General features: G+C 47.1%; 1 protein-coding gene across 1 annotated transcript in view; it reads right to left on the reverse strand.

Annotated features, from left to right (window-relative positions):
• DAPK1 (death associated protein kinase 1) overlaps positions 1–23,311 on the reverse strand; it is a 235,950-nt gene that overhangs the window by 65,456 nt on the left and 147,183 nt on the right. The window contains exons 4-9 of the mRNA XM_006139841.3: positions 3,478–3,616; positions 1,831–1,960; positions 1,615–1,663; positions 1,502–1,528; positions 822–974; positions 129–174 (exon numbers count right to left, since the gene is read on the reverse strand). Coding sequence (XP_006139903.1) covers positions 129–174; positions 822–974; positions 1,502–1,528; positions 1,615–1,663; positions 1,831–1,960; positions 3,478–3,616 — 544 coding nt within the window. The remainder of the gene's footprint in view (positions 1–128; positions 175–821; positions 975–1,501; positions 1,529–1,614; positions 1,664–1,830; positions 1,961–3,477; positions 3,617–23,311) is intronic.

The following is a 23,311-nucleotide window of genomic DNA, read 5'->3' on the forward strand; positions in this document are numbered from 1 at the left end:
TATGGCAGCAACGATAAACACAACGTGCCACACGAAACCTGAGGTTAGAACTCAGTCACTAGTGATACCTAGGCCATGCAGTCCAGGATGCCCGGACACATTTACCCAGAATGTAACCTGTATCTTACCTTGATCCAGGGGTGCTGCAAGCTATCTTGAATTGTCATTCTCTTCCTTTGGGAGATGGGGGAAGGGAAGGAAAAAAAAAAACAGAAATGCTGTGACCGTAATGGCAAACATGAAGCCTGTTTCCATGCTAGCTGGGCCTACCAAACAGACACTGGAAAATGCAGTTGGGGCTCAGCTCCATGGAAGAAAGCTGAAAACAGCAGTGGTCTTTTGGCGATTATTTCTTTATGCCTCATAGGGACTGAATAAGTGGGTGCAAAGGCCCTGAGTGAATTTTTTTTTCCCTTTTTTTTTTCTTTTGCCAGAGGGCACAAATGCCCACCTAAGAGAGACGGTAAGAGAGGGAGAGAGAGAAAGCACCCCCAAATGGATGCAGTCATATCGCATGCAATCCCTTCTCTTCCCCGTCTTCATCCTGTTGGGATCTGGGGCACACGTACACATTACATCTGGTGTGTAAGACACAGGGGCCGGCACTGGAACCACACACTCAGCCATGTGGGATGCAGTTCCCTTAACCACCAGGCCACGGGGCAGCCCCAGAGTACATTTTCTGAAGTGTTTCATATGTCATGGTTCCCTCCACAAGTGGAAACCCAGGGTCTAAGCAACATGGTTGCACACACAGATCGAGGGCTGGCCCGGGTGAGCTGAGGCCTTGCCGAGCCTTTTTGGTAACAGTGGACACTCACTTTGGATCCTTGACCAGAAGTCTTCTTATGAAATCTTTGGCTAGGGCACTGGTATTACTGAAGTATTCTTCCTCAAATTCATAGTTGACAGCAGACACGTTTGCTAATGTTTCTTGCTTAGTATCTCCAAGAAATGGGGAGGCCCCACTTAGGCTGTTAATAAAGTGGGGGCACAAAACATTAACGATGACCTCTTTTGTTATCAGTCTGTTCCTGTAATATCTGATTAGGGGAGTGCCGAATAAGATTATCGTGGGGTGTCTGGGCAGCCACTTCAGAACTCAATCCCATTTCATAGGGCATGTAGCTGTCATGAACAAAAGCTTCAGCTTAATGCAAAGGAATCATTAAAAAAGTTCATTTAAAACAGCATCAGCTAGTTTTTTTCCTTTTTCTTTTTTTTTTTTTTTTAATAAAAACCTTTTCACTGTTCTCCCAGCAGTGATGGGTAGCCATGCCTCCTCTCAGTGACTACACTAGTTTCTGATGACTCATTCGGGATTAGGAGAAAGTGTCGAATTAAGATAAACTACACACGTTTTGGGGGGTGTAAAAGAATGTGTTTATATAAAAGGCATGCGCATAAGCTGAAAGGATCAACATGGCACAATTACTGGTCAATTTAAACATATGGTCTGGAAGAAAAGGAAAGAATACGAGTTGTGGATTTTCGTACTTACAGAATATAAGTTATTACCCCGATACTCCTAGACACAAAAACAAAAGAAGAAAACACATCAGAAAATGGTCAAATAAGCCAGGAAGATAACACCACCAAGGGCACGATCCTTACCACATATCCGCCTCCAGACCAAGAGGTTCGTAGTTGACTATCTCGGGAGCTAAGAAGAAACAAACAGCCACTTAGCTTGGGAAGAAAGCACCCCATAGATTCTGTCTTCAGGTTACAACCAGACGCGCATACCGGGGAAGCGATCTTACGGCAGAGGGGATTCTGTCGACATACCCTATATGGGACATTGATGGTCACAGGTGCAAGGCAACTTACCCACAAACTCTGGAGTCCCGAATATGTTTTTGAATTCATTTCCAAAGTCAATTTTATGGGCCAGCCCAAAGTCAATGATCTTGATCCGAGGTTTGGGGACATTTCTATCCAAAAGCATGATGTTCTCAGGCTTGAAAGAGAGAGAGAGAAATGATGTGTGTGTGTGTGTGTGTGTGTGTGTGTGTGTGATGCTAAGAACAAGATGGTAGAATAGTTCTTCCCTTCCCCAGGGGGAAAAAAGGAAGGAAAAAGGGGCAGTTGAAAGAGAATGCCAGGAAAAATAGATGTCTTAGTTCAGGTTCTCCAGAAGCAGGCCTGAGACAAGGATTTGGGCACAAGTGGTTTATGTGGAGGGGACACCAAGAGACACTTGGTAGGCACAGGGAAATAGGAAACAGAAGGAAGCTGGTGTGAAGTATCTTATTAAGGTGCGGGTGACTGGAGCACAATGCTTCTAGGGAACGTGGGGGAAAACAGTAGAGCTCAAGAGTTATCCCATCCTCCACTGCACGGAGTTGGTCCCCCGGGCGCTTTTTCTGTGGCATTTCCAACTCCCAGGGCCAGACACAAGATGTCAGGCAGAGTTACAGGTGTCTGCGACGAGCCACCTTTGGGGTGCGTACTATTGAGTGTTGGGGGATATGGATCGGGCCTTGACATTTCTCCTGCAGTGAGTATGGAGAAAATCCTCCCCTTCTGAGGTCCTGCCCTAGCTACAATACTCTGAATCATTCGCTTGGCACTGAAGCACACACGGCTTCTCCCCCTCTCTTCACGTGGCCTTGAACTGGAACCTGAACCTAACACGGTCACTTTCCATTGCTCCTGTGGATGTCCCCTTTTCCGAAAGAGACCACATCTTTGTGATGTGTGGGGGCCTGACATTCATGCCTTTTCCTCTCCCATCATGCCTTGCCCCCAGCCAAGCACAGAACTCAGCCACTCTGAGTTCGGTTGGCTTGGTAACCAGCAGCAGATCAGGCCCACGAGACTGGGCATCCAGCGGAGAACAGAGAACAAGACACTTTCCATCTCAGCATGACCGAAGCGATAGGAAGGTCGGAGCTATACCACTCCAAGCTGAAAAGTCCCCAGCAACCCGGAGCAAACCCCTTGCTTAAGACCTGCTGGATGAGACCTCTCGTTCTTATTTTTTAGAGAGATTTTTGCTGTAGGGCGTGTACACTCGCTGGACAGACAGAGAGACAGAAAGTGAGAAATCACCCCTGGGGGGATGGCCACGCTGCAATCCCTTCTCCTCCATTCTCCTCTTGGGACTTTGGGCACACGTGGACATGTGCCTGGCGTGAGTCTCAAGCCACCGGGTCCAGGACTCGAACTGCAGTCTACTACATGGGAGTCCAGCAGCATAACCATTATGCCATCTACTGGCCCCAAGACCCTTGATTCTTCTCCAAAGACTCCAGAATATAATCATCCATCTTAAGCCCCTATCTTATAAAAAGGTTAGGTATTCTGGTGGTAGGCATATATTATACGCTTGCTGATTTATATTGATAATTTTGCTTGTGAAACCCATATAAGAAAAAAAAATTTATCTCTTGTGTTCTCAATTTTCCTTAGCAGACAACCAACCGAGGTGGTGGCGTGTGTGAACTTCAATCTCGCGGACACTCGGCAACATACCTTAAGATCAAAGTGGGCAATCTGAAGGGAGTGCAGGTAGTAAACACCATTCAGAATTTGTTTGAGAAATTCAGTTGCTTCTTCTTCGGTCAAAGATTCCTTTTCGGCTAAGAAGTCAAACAGCTCGCCACCTGCCACACTGAGAAGCCAGAAGCAGAGGTTATTAAAGACAGCTCGGTTTCATATTGATTTGTTCTCTCATCGATGATTGGCAGGCTCAAACTTCAGACAAGAAAGGAGCAGAAGGACGTGCCCAAACTGCCAAGTCTGAGTCAGGTTCTCTGTGCATTCCGTGAAAAGTCTGCGTTCAAGTACATCTGCACTTGGACACACTCGGGTATGGTTTTCCTAATGTGCTGCTCGCAAATGAGGGGAGGGACTAGAGACCAGATGTAGGGGAACAAAAATCTTATCTCTAAAACGTCTCCATTAAACATATTTAGAGGGGCCAGCCAGTAACATGATGCTTGAGGCACTGGATCCCACATGGCCAACTGTGTGGTTCGAGTCCTGGATGTGCTGGATGTGCTCACACACGTGCTCAGGGTGTGTGGGCATGCATCCCCAAATTCCTGAGAGGAGACTGGAGGAGAAAGGAACGTGGTGTAGCTAGTCCCCCTGAAGGCGAGTTCTCTCCCACTTTGGCAAGCACAAACACCCTATATCAAAAACTAAAAACCAAAAATCAAACATATTTAGAGGTAAAGTCAACTCACTACTGGGAAAAGAAATTATAAGCCACCTTTGTACAGGATTAATTAGACTGTATTTTCCTACTTTAATTAGAAAGAACCTGGAAAGTTCATAATCTGTGTTAGTCAATTTTTTTAACCCCCAAGTACAATACAAATATGAGCTTTTTTTCTCTTTTTAATTATTTGTTTATATTAAAATACTTATACTTTTTAAAAGTTATTTTAACTTTGCTATAGTGCATGTGTGCTCATTGGAGAGAGAGACACAGAAATAGAGAGAAAGTGAGAAATCACCTCTCTGCCCCCGGGGTGGGGGTTGGTCATACCACAAGCCCTTCTCCACTCTCCTTTCAGGATTTTGGGCATGCACACACATGTGCCTGGTGTGATTTTTAAGCTACCTGGTTGGACACTCGAACAGTGGAGCTGGCCATGTGGGATCCCACCGCCTTAACCTCCAAACAACCTGCTGGCCCCAATAAATACTTACACATTTATAAAAGTCATGTTTAGTAATGAGTTTAACAATAAGAATAAACTTACACAAAATTGAAATGTATAGGGTTGGGTGAGGGACTTACTTAATTTATCTCCTGAGTCCTGGGCCAGACTATAACTCCCTGGAGGGCAGCAGTAAGCCCCACCCCCAACCCTGTCGCCACACACACACGTGCACGGGCACACACACACGCAGAGCTGCTCTGTATCCACTGCCCAGCTCAGTGCCTGGCACAGAGCAAGCCATCAAAACTTATTCATCGAGTCGAAGTAAGAACAAACTCCCCAAAGAACTCCACGGTGGTGATTAATTGCAAATAACAGGGAACTTTTAATAAGAGTTTTTATAAGTTAATCGTTATCAAGTTTAACCATACATTCACAACATAATAATTAAGTGTAATTATGTACATAAATGCTGCTTTCATTATCTTTTTTTTGGCAAGACAGCTCCATAAACATGATACCTACGGCAACTACATCCATTCAGTGTACAAAAACTATGTCTGAGATTAAACGACAATGACAGAGATGCTGTTTCTTTAAGGCAAAGGTTCAGGTCCCACCCTTTCACCCTCCAAGCCTGGACCTCTGACATCAGAACTGCTCAGTCTTAGAAATGCAGATCCGGGCCTCCTTGGGACCTGCTGCATGAGGGTTTCCAGAGTGGGGCCCAGGAAACAGCATTTTTCAGAAAGATCCCAGGTGGCTCTGTACACATTAAAAACGGAGAACTTTCCAAGTTTTAAGTCCATGCTCCTGGCTGGCACTGACGGATTCGACTCTCCCACTCCGGAAGTTCCCCAGGGGCTCACGGTCCACAGACCTCCCTCGAGGCACACCACAGAGCCTGGGCCCAGCCAGGAAGCCAAGAGTCCCCATGGGTGGTAGAGGCTGGCAGTGGGTACAGAAGGACCCCGCCCCACAGAGGCCGTCCTTTCCTCTGGACTCCTCCCTGCACCCCAGCCTCGCTCTGGGAGACTCCCTGCACACCATCCTCTACCACGTTCCGCCTCACAACTCAACAACGTGAGGCTTCATCAGTCCTCTTCCTTCTGTGCTTCCTGGCTGTCCCCTCAATCAACTAGACCAATTTAGGCATCGCAGGCCGCATGTTGTGGTAGGGCCAGAGTTAAAAAAAATCAAGGTTCAATTTTTTTTTTCTTTTCACGTTTTTCCTTTTTAATTTCTTCCATGAGCAAGTGAGACAGACAAAGAGACGGCACCCCTCTTTTCCTGGGAGCTTGACACCATGACACCCCCCAGCCAGCACGGATCGTGGACACAGACATGACTGGTGTATTCAGGGAGGTCTCCAGACGTGAGTGGGAACCCGCCCCAGGGTCAGCCTCATAGAGCATCATGTTTTACTGTTGCACCGATGTCCAGTCGTGGGTTTAGAGCTTCATTCTGCCACGCACTAGCCCTGACTGGGCTGTTACCCCTATCTCTGAGCCTCATTTTCCCATCCAAGAGACATCATCATTCTGCAAAGGTTATGAAGATGAAAGACAAGAGCTACACAGAGCGCACCAGCACGTCGGGCATGAGGCTGATGCCGAGGAGGAAACCAGTTGATTAGAAAGAAGGAGACCATTCTCCCAGTAGGACGCAGCGCTGCATTCCCCAGGGCAAGCTGTAACGTAAGTGCCCTCTCCCACCCTCTCCTTCTCAAACTGGCCCAGTGGTCGGCTCTAACCACTATGCTTCCCAAAGAGGATTAGGAAGAGCAGGATTCTCCAGTCAATATGGTGTTTGGCCCTTCCTCTCTGTGCTCTCTGTCCTGACACTGGCTGCTTGTGCTTTTATCTACAGTCACGTGCCGAATGATGGCACATTTCGGTCAACGATGGACAGCACATAGGACACTGGTCCCGTAAAGAGCAAGGGGCTGTTCCAGGTGGCCTCGGTGTGTAGCAGGCTATAGCACCTAGGTCTGTGTAAAAGTACTCTATGATGGTACCAGCAGTTGGCGCAATGGCTATGTCACTGGACTCCCATGTAGTTGACAGTGGTTCAAGTCCTGGACCCGTTGGCTTAAACTCATGCCGGACGTGTGTGCGTGCGTGAGTGCCCAAAATCCCAAGAGGAGAATGGAGGAGGAGGGAATGCGGTGTGGCCATCCCCCCGGGGGGTGATTTCTCACTTTCTGTCTCTCTGTCTCTCTCTGTCCTTCTGATATAGCACACGTGCCCTATAGCAAAAAAACTCTCCAAAAAATGAAACAAAACAAAAATAAAAAATAAAATTGTGATGCTCCCACAATGACAAGATTGCAGAACGATGTACTTTCAGAATGCACTCCATCATGCAGGATTGTATACTGATACTTTTCCTGACTAGGAGAAATAGCTAGAGCGCTGGCTGCCTAGAGCTGGAGCAGTCTGTCCGCACACAAAGAGCTGGATACAAGCTGGCCTCCACGTCTGTTAGGAACTCTGCGGCCCGACCTTTCTGCATGCCCCGGCCTGCTCCAGATGCCCCAGGTCTTGGGCTTTGCACATACAACTCCTCCTTCATAGGCTAGCTTTCCTCCCTCACTGCTAACCTAGTCTTTAAGGAAAAAAAAAAGATTTATTTATCATTATTATTATTTTTAAATTTGCTACAGGGCATGTGTGCTTATCAGAGAGAGAGAGAGAGACAGAGAGACAGAGAGAGTGAAAGTGAGAAAATAAGTCTCCAGGTCTGGGACTCAAACCATAGTCAGCCATGTGGGAGTCTAGCCCCTTAACCCCCATGCCATCTGCAAGTCCCATCTAACCTACTTTTTCTGCAGATCAGGGACCTGATTCTCTTGCCAGCTCCAGCCTCTGTGAGGAAGGATGGCAAAGAGAAGGAGACCCCAATGCAAATCCTGCTGGGGTTCCGAATCGCTGAGCCTTGGACTTCTCCTGTGTAAAATAAGGAGTAAGCAGTCACACCTCGTAAAGTCATTATCGAACGCATAATGGCCTGTGGTGCTCAAGAAATGCTGCGCCTTTCTCCCAGGTGGCTCTCAACTCAAAGGCCTCCCGCGGGAGCAGGGGCATGCTGGTGCACGTGACGACAGGCTCTGTGGGGTCGGGCAGGGCGAGCCCAGTCCCAACGTGCCATAATCCCACTGCGGGCGTTTCAAGATAACCTGTGTGATACCAGTGACTATGGAAGGTCGTGCAAAAGTAGCTCCGTATCCTGGGCGAGCTGGCCCTGGCACAGTGCTGCCCAGCTCCCTGGCCCACTGCGGTGTTTACTATTGTCCAAAGATGGTACTGCGGTGTCTCGTCCACATGCTCCTCTGCAAGGTGCTTCCTCGAGAGGTGGCGTCCATGGCTCCAGCCCTTGAACTCAAACAGGCCCTGTGACAGCTTCGACCAGTAGGTAGAAGGAAGGCTGGAGCAACCCCCATGTGTTCCTTCGTGGGCCCTACGGCCTCCACATCCAGCCTCCCACGAGATTATCCCACGGCCACCGTGTCACACGGAGAAATTCTGGGAGAAGCCAAGGAGCACTGAGCAAGGAAGGCATCGGGCAGTGAGCTCTCGTGCTCAGCCAGGTCCACAGAGCTTGCAGACTGCCCATGTGAGTCCTTTGGGACTTCTGACCCACAAAACCATCAACGAAGTGCAACCATCGCTTTAGGCCACAATGAGGGATGCCACCGACACTGCCCAGGTTCCCCTTTGGTGAAGGACACACTGTCCCTACTCCTGGTGGTGTCTCAGCAGACGGCCCTAAGCCCTCACCCCCTCAAGGGTCACCTTTGCTGCAGAGAGCAACTAGGCTCAGGGGCTCTCCCTTCCCAGGAAACCCTCAGCCACGGGGACATACAGCAGGGGCCAGCAAACTTCTCTAAAGGGACAGGTATTAACTTTTTTTTGGAGAGGTTTTTGCTATAAGGGCACATATGCTGGCCAGAAAGACAGAGGGAGACAGTCAGAAGGAGAGAAATCACCCCCCACGGGGGATGGCCATGCCGCAATCCCTTCTCCTCCATTCTCTTCTCAGGATCTTGGCCACGCATGCACACACGCCCAGCATGAGTTTAAGCTACCAGGTCCGGGACTTGAATTGCGGTTGACTACATGGGAGTCCAGCGACATAGCCATTATGCTAACTGCTGGTACCCAGGTATTAACTATTTTAGGCTTTGTGAGTCATATAGTCTGCCACAGTCTGCTCAGCTCTGCCCAAGGAGCATGAAGGCAGCCAGAGACAATATGTACATGAATGGGCTGGCTGTGTTCCAATAAAACTTTATTTACAAAAGCAGGTGATTACCTGGATTTGGCTCACAGGTCATAACGTGCAAACTTCTATAGAAAGGCCAGGTCTTCTCCACTCAAACTGAGACAACTCTCAAGGGACACTTTGTCTCCAGGACTTGCTGTTGGACAGCTGGGGCTGCAAGAAAGCTCATCTTCTCCTGCCCATTCCTACTGTCTTCTCTTCAAGTCTTGAGCCTAACAGAGTTATTAACACCTGGCAAACTCTTCTCCGTCCCAGACTCTGCTCCCAAAGACCCAACCTGCACCTCATTAAGTCTGGGGATAGTTTGTTGAGGTGCAGTGGATCACTGGAAGATACGTCTGGGTGTTGCCTCAACCAGTTAGAGCAATTTAAGCCATGTTGGACTGGGTCTGTTTACTAGGCTCAGTCAATGGGATTCAAGGTGGTCCTTCTCTGGGTCTGGCCACCTCATGCCTTAACCAGTCTTCATGTGCTCAGCAACTCAACCCCAACAGCTACCGCAGGAGAGAGAATCAACCCAGAACAATCCCAGAGCCCCAGAGTCACGGGTCAGGGACCTGGAGTGCAATGTGTCCACATGTGATTAAGACTGGGGAAAAGGAGGCATGACCAGGAATGGGACAAATGTGATCCTCTAATTGACTTTTGTCTATCTTTCTCCTAGGCCCTGCTCACATATTCACGCACCCTCCTGCGTCTCCAGGCATATGCCCATCCTGCCTCCCACACATAACCCATCCTCCCATCTTCCTGTGTCCCCACACATACGCCCACTCTCCTGCCTCCCACACAGCTGCCCATCCTGCAGCCCTGCATGTAGGCCCATCCTCCTGCAGCCCTGCATACACACTCATCCTCCCTCATTCCAATGTAGGAAAGCAAATGTTTTTGTCATGAGCCTCTGCTTAGAAATCTTTAGTTGTTAAGCAAAAATAACTGAAAACAAATGATTTGGCAAAGGCCTGGGGCATGATAAACATTATTTGAGAATGTACCTCTTGTTTAGCCCTCCAAATCTCAGAAGGTAGAAAATGACCATTTTTTTTTTCACACACAAGACCTTTCACATACATGCCTAGCGCCAGAATGCAAACAATGACAATGTTGCACTGAACAATGGAATGTTAAAAAAAAAAAATAACATCAGTCAAAACCTTGGTAGTTTTACTCTTTGTTCCAAATTCTGCATTTTGCTCAAGACGAGGAAGATTGACAGAGAGAGATTAGTCTGTACTGCCAATTTAGAAAGCAAGCTTAACCTCCGTTATTAGGTCTTTGAGTCAGTGTTTTAAATTACAGCATTATCAGGGAAACTGCGTGAAATGCATGCTAATGAGCATTTGGTGTTTTACTGAGAAAGCAGGGAAATAGGAAGGTTCCTTCTCCACGTGACTTTAACTACTGTTAAGGCCTCCCTAAAAGCTTCCCTAACAGAATGTAATTAAGACGACTTACAACTTAAAAACAACGTGCTTCTTCCAAATAGTATGTGAGAAGTTATTGTAGGATTCCAATTTCTAAATTAAAACACTATGGATGTCCTTGACTCTTGTTAGGAATTGGCCAAGAAAATACAGGATTTGATTCTGGACCAACTCTGGCTATCATCTAAATTGTAAAGGACACTAGGCTATGGGCCAACTAGTGGATGAGGCTTATTTGGAACGAACATTAGGATTCTTCAGAGTTGGACCGCATTTCCCTGTTGGTGTCTCAGACCAGGTATGTGTGGCTGGTGAGCTGGGGTTAATGGAACAAAGCAGGAGCCAAGTGTGTTCCCCTGGCCTGCTAGGATGCAAAGTCCTAGCAGGCAGCATGGCCAGGGGCATTAACTGGGCCTCCATTTGAGGGCCTCAGCCCCCACTCTGGCATCAGGCTGTGGGTGACCGTAAGGGTTATAAGGAGTTCATAGCACCTCACTGGTCCTCAACTTTGCTATCTGTAAAATGAGAGGGTTAAACAACCAGGCTGGGTGGTTCTTTAATACCTAAGAATGATTAGGGGAATCCTATTTTTTTTTTTTAAAGAGGTTTTTGCTTCAGGGTGTGTGTGCTTGCCGAAGAGAGAGACAGAGAGAGAGAAAGTAAGAAATCACCCCCTAAGAGGGATGGCCATGCTACAATCCCCTCTCCTCTATTTTCCTCCTGGGACCCTGGGCATGCACACACACACACGCCTGGCATGATTTTCAAGTCACTGTGTCCGGGACTCGAACCTTGGTTGGCCATGTGGGAGTCCAGTGATGTAACCATCGTGCCACCTGCTTATTGGTCTCCAGGTCCAACTGTATTCTGCCTGATTTAAATACAAATCTATTTAATTAGAAGCAATAATATAATCCATTGAAAAATGAAAAGCATATAACCAATAGAAAGCAGAGAGTACACTAGCTGTTGCAATTATGCATTGCTGTGTAACAAATCTCCCCAGAACATCAGTGGCTTTAAACACATCAATCACTTTATGCATCAGGAATTCAGGAAGGCGTGGCCGATTTCTGGCTCAAGGTCTCTCAGGGGTTTGCACTCTGGTAGTGGCTAAAGCTGAAACCACATAGGCACTAGAGAACCTGGGGGGGCTTGGATGCGCATCTCCTTGAAGTCTCCATGTATGTCTCCATGTAGTCTCTCCATTTAGGATAACTTGGGCTTGCCTCAAGACAAAGAGGCGGTTCACACACTAGTTCAGGGCTATAGGGTAGGTACTCCAGCAAGCAGGGTGGAAGCTGCCTGAAAAGTCACAGACCAAAGTCAGTCAGAAACCCATGAGATTCGAAGAAAGTGGATTTAGACTTCACCTACTGATTGGGAGGGCTCAGGGGTCTAGAGGAACAGGTGAGACAGGAGACAAAACTGAAGCCATCTTTGGAAAATATGATGTCACACTATGACAGAAGAACTAAAATTCTCAATCTGATTTCATCTTAAATGTATATTTTTAAAGGGTCAGGTATAGGTAGTACGTGAGGGGATTTCAGAAAGTTTGTGGGAAAAATAAAAGTATTATTTTAGTAGTTAGTATTAGTGCAAAATTTTTTTCTTTCCTTTTTTCATTATTATTTTATTTATTATTATTATTTTAAAATTTGCTATAGGGTACATGTACTTCCTAGAGAGAGACGAGAGAGAGAGAGAGAAAGTGAGAAAGCAAGCCGCCAGGTCCAGGACTGAAACTGCAGATGGCCATGTGGGAGTCCAGTGCCTTAACCACCCAGCTGTTTGCTGTCTCCATCGTTTTTTTTTCTTTATTGACAATAGAATGGTTGTGTGCACACGTGAGAGGCAGACAGAAAGAGAGAGAGAAATGTGCACCCGCCACAGGGTCTGGTCATGCCACAATCTCTCCTCCGGTCTGAGCACACACATACACTCCCCTGGCATGTTTCCGGAAGGTCAATCCAAAGGTTTGCACCTCAGTCGTCACATGAGATCTGGCCTCTATCAAATCGTGCATTACTGCTGAGCCAACAAAACGGTCTGGTGCAATGCAAAAGAAGTTAAAATGCATGCATGATTTTTTCATAAAATGCATTTTCCATGACCTTTGTGAAGACCTCTTCTATCGGCCTGCTGGACTATAACGAAGTATCAGAAATTGGGTAGCTTCAAATAACAGAAATTTATTGTCTCAGCTCTTGAGGTTACAAGTCTAAAATGGAGGCGTGAGCCCTTGGAGACCCGAAGGGGAATCCTTTCTTCTAGCTCCTGGGGTTCGCCAGCAATCCTGATGGCCTTTGGTCTGCAGATGATCACTCCACTCCTCTGCTTCACGTGGTGTTCTCCGTGTCTCTTCACGTGGTCTGCCCTCTGTGTTTATCTGTGTCTGTATCCAAATTTCCCCTTTCCACAAGGACACCAGTCTTACTAAAGTGGGGCACACCCTGGTGACTTCATTTTAACTTGACAAAACTGCAAAGATCCTTTTTTTTTTTTTTTTTTCCAAATAAGGGCATATTCTGAAGTCTTGGAGGTTGGGATTTCAACATATTTAGGGGCTCCCAGTCCAAACATAACAAGTAGTATCTGCTCATGAGCTGCAAACAAAATATTCCAGGATGGCTAAAGCAACTTAGGAAAAAAGAGAGCAAGCGTCAAAGGGGGGGTTATTAGAATTTACTTACATCTTCATAACCTTGCTTTGTACCCTCCCTTTCATGCCCTTTATAAATTTTTTTTTAATTGAGGTTTTTTGGCCATAAGGTGTGTGGGCTTGCCCAAGAAAGACAGAAACAGTGAGAGGGAAAGTGAGAAATCACCCCCAGGGAGGAATGGCCATGCCATAATCCCTTCTCCATTTTCTTGTGATTTTGGGCATGCCCACACATGTACCTGGCAAGATCCTCAAGCCACCAGGTCTGGGACTCGAACTGTGGTCTACCAGGTAGGAATCCAATGCCCTCACCACCATCACCTGCTGGTCCCCTTTACAAAATTTTTAAAAATTCGGGTCTGAAGAATGAGGATGAGAAATGTATACCTGGTCTGGTCACTGGAGCTTAAGTGATTTTCCTAAATATTTTGAGATGATGGTTCCTTTAAACATAACCATGTTGGCAGGCATAATGTGGACATCTTTCCTGATATGAGGGAGGGAGGTGGTACCTAACTACCTCTTGGCTTTGCCTATAAATACACCAAAACGGAAAACCCAATGTTCCATTGTCATTACTATGTGTTGAATGTTCTTTCTCACTAATCTAGGGGAAGCCTTGAAGGGTTTTCAAATCACCACCTCTCATATTCTAATTTCACATCCTTGAGTAACTGAAGACTTTGCTAAATGCAAAATTGAAGCTGGGGCATCTGAAGAAAAAGATAAAATGTAATACATTCCTTTTGGCATTTGTGAAAAAGGTGAAAATTTCAAGTTGGAAATAGATTCCGGAGGTTCGAAATGTCATGTGTGCTTATATACAGTGTTGCCCCCAAATCAAATGAATAATATCAAAAGAGTTCCTAACCATAACGTCTCCTCTGGATTAATCCTACTTCTTTGAATCCAAAATGCAGGCAGTACTGAAAATACATGTTCTCTCTGTTTTCTCCTCAAATTCAAGTCCAAGTCACAACTTAAAAGGAGAGCTGGGGGTTGTCACAGAAAAGCGTCCCTGGCACTCAGAGTCCATGGGGAAAGCAATCTTTCATTTACCTAGGGAGGCCATGCACAAAGCAGGAAACCACCTTCTGAAGGCCTCCTGAACAAAATCTGAGGGGAGAACATCCCCTTATGGTTAAAAAGCATCGCAGGCAGACATCCTGGGTGGAAGTCCAGGCTCTGGATCTCAACTATGCTAAGTTACTTCCTGGAGCAGGTTCCTTTCCTATGAAAGGGGAGATAGAATACCTTCTGTTCATTATGCTAATGGGAATCAAGGGGAACACTATGACTTAGGATATGAGTATCTGGCACATGGCAAGAGTATCAGTATTCTTTTCCTTCTCCTTTATGGAAAAGGGTAAAGGAGAGAGAAAGAAAGGAAGACAGAAATAGCTATTTCTGACAGGGCCTCACATGCCATGACCCTCCTACTCTGGCCTCCAAATCAGCCAAGTTTACAGGCACATGCAACCGTACCAGGACTGTTAAGGTTGGCCCGGGAACCAAACTTGGGCCTCCCATGTGGCTTCCAACCTTCCAAGCAGTGGCGTTATCTGTGTTCCACTGCAGCTAGGCCAGGGTATCTTTCTCTGGTCAAATTAAATAATAATAATACCCCCCTAAAATATCGATCTATAAAACTAAGTCCCTTCAGATCATCTACTCTCTTCCCTAATCCTGTTCTTTCTCCCTCCCACCTCCCGTACAGCATGAACTATTAAAAATATGGTGTGTAGCCCTTTTTCCTTCTCCTTTATGGAAAAGGGTAAAGGAGAGAGAAAGAAAGGAAGACAGAAATAGCTATTTCTGACAGGGCCTCACATGCCATGACCCTCCTACTCTGGCCTCCAAATCAGCCAAGTTTACAGGCACATGCAACCGTACCAGGACTGTTAAGGTTGGCCCGGGAACCAAACTTGGGCCTCCCATGTGGCTTCCAACCTTCCAAGCAGTGGCGTTATCTGTGTTCCACTGCAGCTAGGCCAGGGTATCTTTCTCTGGTCAAATTAAATAATAATAATAAATAAAATAATAATAACCCCCCCTAAAATATCGATCTATAAAACTAAGTCCCTTCAGATCATCTACTCTCTTCCCTAATCCTGTTCTTTCTCCCTCCCACCTCCCGTACAGCATGAACTATTAAAAATATGGTGTGTAGCCCTCTGGAACTTTGTGTACATTTTGAGAGCATGTGCATTAATGTGCAATTTGCTGTTTTTACCGCAGCTACTGTCATAGATCTTTGGCTTCCTTCTTTCCATTGCTGCATAAGGGGCACTTGGATGTCTAGATCAAATTTTACTTAGCCAGTGCCCGACTGATCACCCTTAGGTTGTTTGCAAATTCTCACTACACAAACTACAAAGTGGTATGTCTGTGCGCCTGCCTGCTCTGAGGATGTTTCTCTAGGCCCTAGTATAAACAGCAGGGTTGGGAATTTCTAGGCCATAGGTTAGGCTGCATAGTATACAACCTCTACTCCTTTAGTAGGCGTTTATGAGTATTGTTTACACTTCATAGCCTCACTAGCTTCGTATTACTTCTTTCAGCTATTCTGATGGGTGAAAACAAAACCAAAACCAAAAAATGAAGCAGTCTTTCCTCATACACTCTGACTTAGCAGCGAGACAGATCATCTTTCATGTGTTTCGTGGTTATTTGTACATAGTGGGTATAAACTATCCATTCCCCATGCCCATTTTCCTCTCAGACTGTCATGGGTTTTTTGTTGCCATTGTTTGCTGTAGGGTGGTTGCACTTGCCAGAAAGAGACAGAGAGAGGAAGAGAGAATGTGAGAAATCATCTCCCAGGGGTATGGCTAGGACCCAATCCCTTCTCTTCATCCTGCTCTAGAGACTTTGGGCATGCATGCATATGGCATGTTTTTCAAGCTGCTAGATCTGGGACTCAAACCACAGAGTCAGCTGTATGGGATCCAGTACCTTAACCTTCATGCCCACCTGCTGGCCCACAGTTTTCCATTTTAACTGTTAAGCGTTCTTTATACATTCTTGATACTGAATGTAGATCTCCTATATGCTGAATGTTTTCTCTCAATCTGTCATTTGCCTCTTCACTTTGCTTAAAGTGACATTTTATTAAACATAAATTTTAAGTTCAGGCAGGTCTAGTCAAATTTATCATTTTGTAGAAGTTAAGATTTTTTTTCCTTTGGGGAGGTTTTTTTTTTTTGCTATAGGGCGTGTGTGCTCACCAGACAGACAGAGAGAGACAGAAAGTGAGAAATCACCCCCCTGGGGGGGATGGCCATGCCGCAATCCCTTCTCCTCCATTCTCCTCTCGGGATCTTGGGCATGCATGCACACACACCTGGCGTGCGTTTAAGCCACCAGGTCCAGGACTTGAACCATGGTCGACTACGTGGGAGTCCAGCAACATACCCATTATGCTAACTGCTGGTCCCTAGAAGTTAAGATTTTTAAAAAAGAAATATTTATTACATTTTATGTATTATTATTTTTAAATCTGACCAGAGGGAGATACAGAGAGAGAGTGAAAGAGAGGGAAAGTGAGAAAACAAGTTGCCAGGTCTGGGACTCGAACCATGGTCGACCATGTGAGAGTCTAGTGCTTCAACCATCATGCTACCTGCTGGCCCCAGAAGTCAAGATGTTTTTAAATAAAATGTGAGGGAGACAAAATAGTAGGTGGATTTTAGCAGCTATATGGTCCAGGGCACGGTCCTGAAGCTCTCTGAGCTTCTTAACATTAACGATAGCTGCCTGTGGGCCCACAGAAGCAGATGAAGTTCCGTGAACCTTCTTCCAGCGTTAATTTTCCTCCCCAAATCACTCACTCCATGTTCGTACCTTGGGAGGTCCTTGAGGGGGGCAGTACATACTGCTGATCCCCTGCACCCGTCAGAGGGAAGGAAGCTGGAGCTCCCAAGAGCCAACTGTGTGCACCTCATCCCACCATATAATGGCTCAGTGCCATTATATGTGTAGGGTGGGCCCTGGCCATGGTGGAGACAGTTAGACCACAAAACAGGCAACCATGACAAACCAGGGCCCTTCTCCTCCAGAGAGCCAGTCGTTAAACATTCCCAGCACGCCACAGACCATCAGTGTCTCAGACCCGCGCGCCTGTGTAACCTTCAGGGGAGGTGGCTGTTCTGCTGACGGTCAACTTCAGTGTGAAAATCCTTCTTCTTTAAGTGTGTTAGTGTGCATGTATAGATTTTTTGTTGTTGAGAGAGAAAGAGAGAGACCTTACAGAGACCCTCTCTAGGGTCCATTATGTCATGATCCACCACTGCCGCCCCCACGACCCGCCAGCCAGTGTTTCTGGTTAACTCAGGATCCGAACTCAGGATCCAAACTCATGATCAGCCATGTGGCTTCCAGCACTGCAGAACAGAATGCTACCAACTGTGCCACTGAGGCTGGACCAGAGAAAATTCTCTCTTATATAGATACATAAACAATACTCAGTGAATGACAACAATTATTCAGAAAAAAATAAAGCTGCTTGATTTCTCTTCAGGAAAAGGGAAAACAGTTTTCCCTATTATCTTAGAGGCTGTTTTGCTCTCTGAGCTGAGTGTTTTTAAGGAGGCTGATGACTTCTTCATGAAGTGGGATAAAAGGTAAAATACTTACTAGAACAGAATATGTACACAGTTGTGGCTCAGGAAATGTTAGCTTGCTACCTTTCAAAAATCATTCTTTGGGCCATCAGGTGGTATGGTGGTTAAGACCTGGGATTACCACATGGCCAACCGTGGTTCGAGTCCTAGATGTGGTGGCTTGAAAATCATGCCAGGTATGTGTGTGTGTGTGTGTGTGCGTGCGCATGTGCATGTCCAAAATCCTGAGAGAACAATGGATTGTGGCGTGGCCATCCCCACTGGGGATTTCTCACTTTCCCTTCCTGTCTCTTTCTGTCTCTCTCCAGCGAGTGCATGTAACCTATAGCAAAAACAAAACAAAATGAAATCATTCTTCCCTGATGCCCAGAAACTTCCATAAACACTAACTTCTCACACCTCCACCTCCAACCTACCCTTCACTCTCCGCATTAACCACTCCATCTTCTCCTCAACCTCTCCAAGAACTAACATAGTGATGTCAGTTCCTTCAGATCCAGGTTGACGCAGCACCTCCAATGATCGGAGGGGAAGAGACTATCGGTATTGGCACAGAAAACTTCTTATTTTTAGGTGTCAAAACTTAACTGTTCCAGCTGTGGCAAAGAAAGGAAGATTCCAGATTCCAGTCTTGTTAAAAGATCTACATTTGGAAATAATTTGGGATTCCCAAAAGGTCACTGGCCTCAAAAATCTGATCTTCTGCAGTCATGGAGGAGGTGTCTGCAGAGCTGAATTAAAACAGGCTCTGCAGAAAAATGACGATTTAAAGTAATCACTTTCCCTCCTAAGTGAAGCAGCAGAATCATGGCTTTCTCTCAGCATCCTAGATGGAATAAGAACTCTGGATAGGTAAAAGAAATACATCATGATTTATCAATACCAGCGGGTACCATGCGACAGCGGGCCAGAACACCTGACTCTGCTGGTAGGAAGGTTGGGGTAGCTGCCAGCACAGCATAATAAACCACTGTGCTTTCGAGTCTTAGTGGTCCCCTGACAGGATCACCCACCTCCGCCCCCAGCTTCAATTCAAGGCCACTGAGCAAGTGCAATTTGCTGAGGCAGATTTTCAAAGAGGAGGCTGCAGTTCTTAGCTAGACATGGTACTAAAAACAAAACCAAAAACAAAATCCTCCCCCCCCTTTCTTTTCTTTCTTTTTTTTTAAGTTTTTTTTTTGCCTTAGGGCAAAATCCTATGCCACAGGCCATCCTCAGGGGGATGGCCATGCCACAATCCCTTCAACTCCATTCTTCTCCTGGGATTTTGGGGACACACACACACACACACATGTGCCTGATGTGGTTTTCCAGCAGCGAGGTCCAGGACTCAAACCTCAGTTAGCCGTGCGCGAGTCCAGCACCTTTACCATCATGCCACCTGCTGGCCCATGGCCCCCACCTTAAAAGATGAGGAAGCTGGCTAGCAAATGGTGTAGTGGTTAAAGTGCTGATCCCACATGGCTGGCTGCAGTGCTAGTCCTGGGCCCAACATCTTGAAAAACACACCAAGTGCACATACATGCTCAAATGCTGATGGGATGAGAAATGGAGGAGGCAACTCTGTCATGACCACATCCATTAGCGGGTACATTCGCCCTCTCCCTTGCTCTCTGTCTCTCTGTGGCCAGCACACATGCCCTCTGACAGTTAATTAATTAATTAATTATAAAACAAGTCAACCAACCAAAAAAACTTTGTTTTTCTCTTCCTCTTTCAGGGCATAAAATCTACCTTCCCTCCATCCACTGAATAGATTAAAATGACTGTAGCTCTTGAAAATGTTGACTCGGCGACACAATTGGTTAAGATGCAATTCTCTGGAAGAGAAAACCTTGATGGATGTTTTGGGAATGAGGACCTACTGCTCAGGGGTGGGTGATACATCACACCCTAGACCGTGTCTTGTGGAGGTAGCTGTCACACCCACAATGGATGAAGTAAACCACAGCATGCCCACCCCTCACACTTGGCACTTGTTCATTTTCTTTTCTTTTTAATTTATTATAGGGCACATACATGAGAGAGAGAGAGAGAGAGGAGGTGAGAATGCACCCCCATGAAGGACAGCCCCAATGCAATCCCTTCTTCTTTTAGGATACCAGATCTGAGACTCACACCACACAGTCAGCCATGTGGGATCCAGCTCCCTTAACCACCATGGCATTGGCTGGCCCAACTCCTGTTCATTTTCTGATGTTCTATGTACATTTTTGTTTCCACAGGGGTAGGAGGGGCCTGGGAAATAGAAAAGAATGGCTGAGGGGCAGCATGTAAATATTCTAAACGTGACCAGCTGTGGCGTGCAGTGATAAGGTGGGAAGCCCCGAATGTGCGTGCCAAGGCTTCCCTGTCCATACTGAGTGTGTGCACATATGTCTGTGATCCCAGCTGGCTGAGGCGGGGAGTGGGTAGCTGGGGCTTTAGAGAGCCCCACATGGACATGTGGAGACCCTCACTTGGGTGATTAGGAGCCCTGAGTCCAGATCACTCGAGCCTCAGTTCTAACAGGTGCGGGGAAGAGATAGGGGAGGGCAGAATGGTCACAGCGTCCGCTTCAGAGGAAAGCATGAACAATTTCAGATGAGAACAGCCTGGTGTTCTGCGTGCCAGAAAGGAAGCCAGGGGTCAGGGTGGACTCTCAGCGGCCTCCGCTGGGAATGCAGTGCGGATTTAATACCTGACGCATGAGGTCAGCACGCACGGGTCAACATCCAGAGGTCTGCAGACAGTCGTGGGCTCTACGTTATGAGAGAGCTGTGGAGTCTGGAGAATATTCAGAAAGTCATACCCATGAGAGTGCTGCACGCAGGAAAGCAATACTGCCCTTCTCTGGGAAGCTGGAGACCAGGAGATGCAGAAATACTTAATACAGTCATCCCAGGAATGTGGGCAATCCCGACTAGGTTAGCTCAGCAAGAAAGCCACTAGAAACTATGGCCTTCTGGGCATGAAGCCCCGGGGTTCAGTGGCCACACCTGCCACCTGGATTAGCATGAATGGGGTACAGGTGAGCAGAGAGGTACAGCGCCTCCTGTCCTCGGGGATCTGCAATGGGGTCCTGGGGTACTTGGTTGGACCTTGAGGGTCAGCTCCAGCCACACCAGCCTCGTCATTTACACCAGTGCTCCAAGCAAATGCTCTGTTCAACACCTCCTGCAACACTGTGAGAACTGGGCCCGGAAGTAGCTCCAGGCAGTATAGTCGGGAGGGGTAGGGAGGAAGGAGACTGAGACAATGGGATATTGTGCCACCTCCCAGTGGATCCACGCAGATTCTCAAGCTAGAGAAAGAACTCTGCAAAGGGAACTGAGCCACCCGGCCACCAGAGCGACCTCAGCATATGCCAGGCCTCTGTTTACTTTAATGGCTTTGGTCCAGGTTTTGGAGACCCACAGAAATAATTAGGCCACTCGAAAGTGGGGCAAACGGGATAGCAGGGGCAGCCAGACATCTCTTCAGCCTAGGTAATTCTAAGTGGCGCTGGAACAAAAGGCCAGCGGGAAGTAAACCAAGCTGGGACGGCCATGGATGGAGGTTTATTCCAAAATCAATCTGGCCTGTCTCTGTGTAAACAAGGGAAGACTATTATCCAGGGGAGGCGCCGAGACCCATCTCCTGCTATTCCTTGACAGGGTTTAATTCTCCCTGACGATCCGGTGAAAAGGGCGAAAATGAAAGCTGCTGATTGTTGTTAATGACCTGGAAATCCCAGTACGAAAGCCCACTGGGCCGGCAGATAGGGGGCACAGCCAACCCCAAGGACGGTGTTGCCCGTTCCTTGCCATTCTCCAGATGTGGAAGTTGTGAGTCTAATGCTAGTGGGCACAGAGCAGAAGAATCCTTCCTTGGCACTCGAGGATGTACCCGAGGAGGAAGAGGAGGTGGAAAAGTAGAGCAGAAAGCTGAGCCACAGCTCACTCGGCCGGTGGTGAGGCTGCTAGCACGTCCTATCCCAGCTTGCCCCTCTGTGTTTTAAAGAACCTGGCCCTAACAGAGGGAGAATCAGGCGTGGAGAAGAGGCTATGGCGCTGAGGCCCTTATTATGGGTTGGGTAATGGTTTGTCCCCCAAGGTGCATGTTTTGAAATTTGGTCTTAGTGAGTGGTGACTGTTTGGCCCCTAGAAATCCAGATGCTGGGACTCGATTGTATTGATGGAACTATATCCAGTGAGAACTTCGTTTCTTCATAATGTCCCCGGGTAGGGCCTTGGGATATGGGAGTGTCATTAGAGCAGGCCTCTGTGATTGAGTTCTGGGGGGAATGTAAGCAGAGGGAATGGGACCAGCACGGGTCGGCCACGTGGATACAGAACACTTCTGCTCTGCTAAAAGTTCTGCCTGCTGCCATTTTGTGATGATTTTGGACTTTCCGGCCACCAGAATAATGAATTTTCCAGGTAAACCCCTATTTTCAATATAAATGATCCCATTTAGGTATTTCTTTTAGTCCTATACTAATGGAGTAAGGTCTGCTGACCACCCAGGGGAGAGGGTGTCCTGAAACTGCTCTGCTGGAAGAGGGCCTGAGAGCCAAGCACCACTGCCCACCAGAGGGCTCACAGAGTCAGAGGAGATCGGAATCTTCTTTTCAACAGCACTGTCTGCCTGGGGCCATGCCAGTGTCCATGCGGGGCAGGTGCCATGTGGAACACGAGCATGGGCAGAAGGATTTCAGATGCTCTGAAGAGCTTGCCTTCTTTCTTCCTTGACATCAGTCTTCCTCGAGTCCCTGCTACGTGGCGGGCATCGTTATACTCGATGTCAATGACAATCAGCAGCCTGCGTTTCAGCTGCCCGCCTCTGACTGTCCCTGGCATCTCACCTACTAATACCAGACGTAGAACAGGCTCTCACCTCCTGTGTCCTCTGGCAATTAAAAAGAGAAGTCCCCTCCGTTCTGTTCATCAGGATCTTCATGGCTGTCTCCCAGCTCCTCTGCCGGAATTAAACATCACCTGCCTTTACTGAGCAGTGACTGAGTGCTAGCATTCATGCCCTCTCCCACATGCCCGGCGCATAAAGACAAGTAAGTAAAATACTGGCATAGCCCCTGGGAAGCTCCCCATCTGTTACAGGAGAAAGGTGCAGAGTATTTATAGTATAATACGCTAAGTGCTCTATCAGTGCACTTCTGAGAGGTGTTGAAAACACACATAAGAAAGCAATTAAACCCAGCTGGGACAGACAGGGAGCCAAAGAGAGGGGGTAACACATGAGCTGGGCTTTGCAAGATGAGTAGGCGTTCTCTCGGGGTATGGACAAGGTATGATCTTGGTAAAGGCAAGATCATCTCTATGGGTAGAACATAGAGGCAAAGGGGATGGAGAAAGTGGGAGGAGACAGGAGGAGCCTGCATATGGGTTCAAAGGGCCTATGCCAGTCTATGCATTGTGGACCTAATTGGATGGGCACAAGGGAGCTACTGGACATGTTTTTTTTTTTTAATTTTTTTGTTTTGTTTATTCATTCGTTTATTTTAATTTGATCAGAGACAGACATAGACCGAGAGAAAGAGAGAGACGGAGAGCGAGAAAGCAAGAGGACATGGTTTTTAAAGCTTTACTGGTAGGGACCAGCAGATGGCATGATGGCTACATCATTGGACTCCCATGTAGTTGACCACGATTCGAGTCCCGGACCCGGTAGCTTAAACTCACAACAGGGGCTTGTGCGTGCTGCCAAAGATCCTGAGAGAAT

Source organism: Tupaia chinensis, unplaced genomic scaffold (genome assembly GCF_000334495.1).
Source record: "Tupaia chinensis unplaced genomic scaffold, TupChi_1.0 Scaffold000007_1, whole genome shotgun sequence".
Lineage (NCBI taxonomy): Eukaryota > Metazoa > Chordata > Mammalia > Scandentia > Tupaiidae > Tupaia > Tupaia belangeri.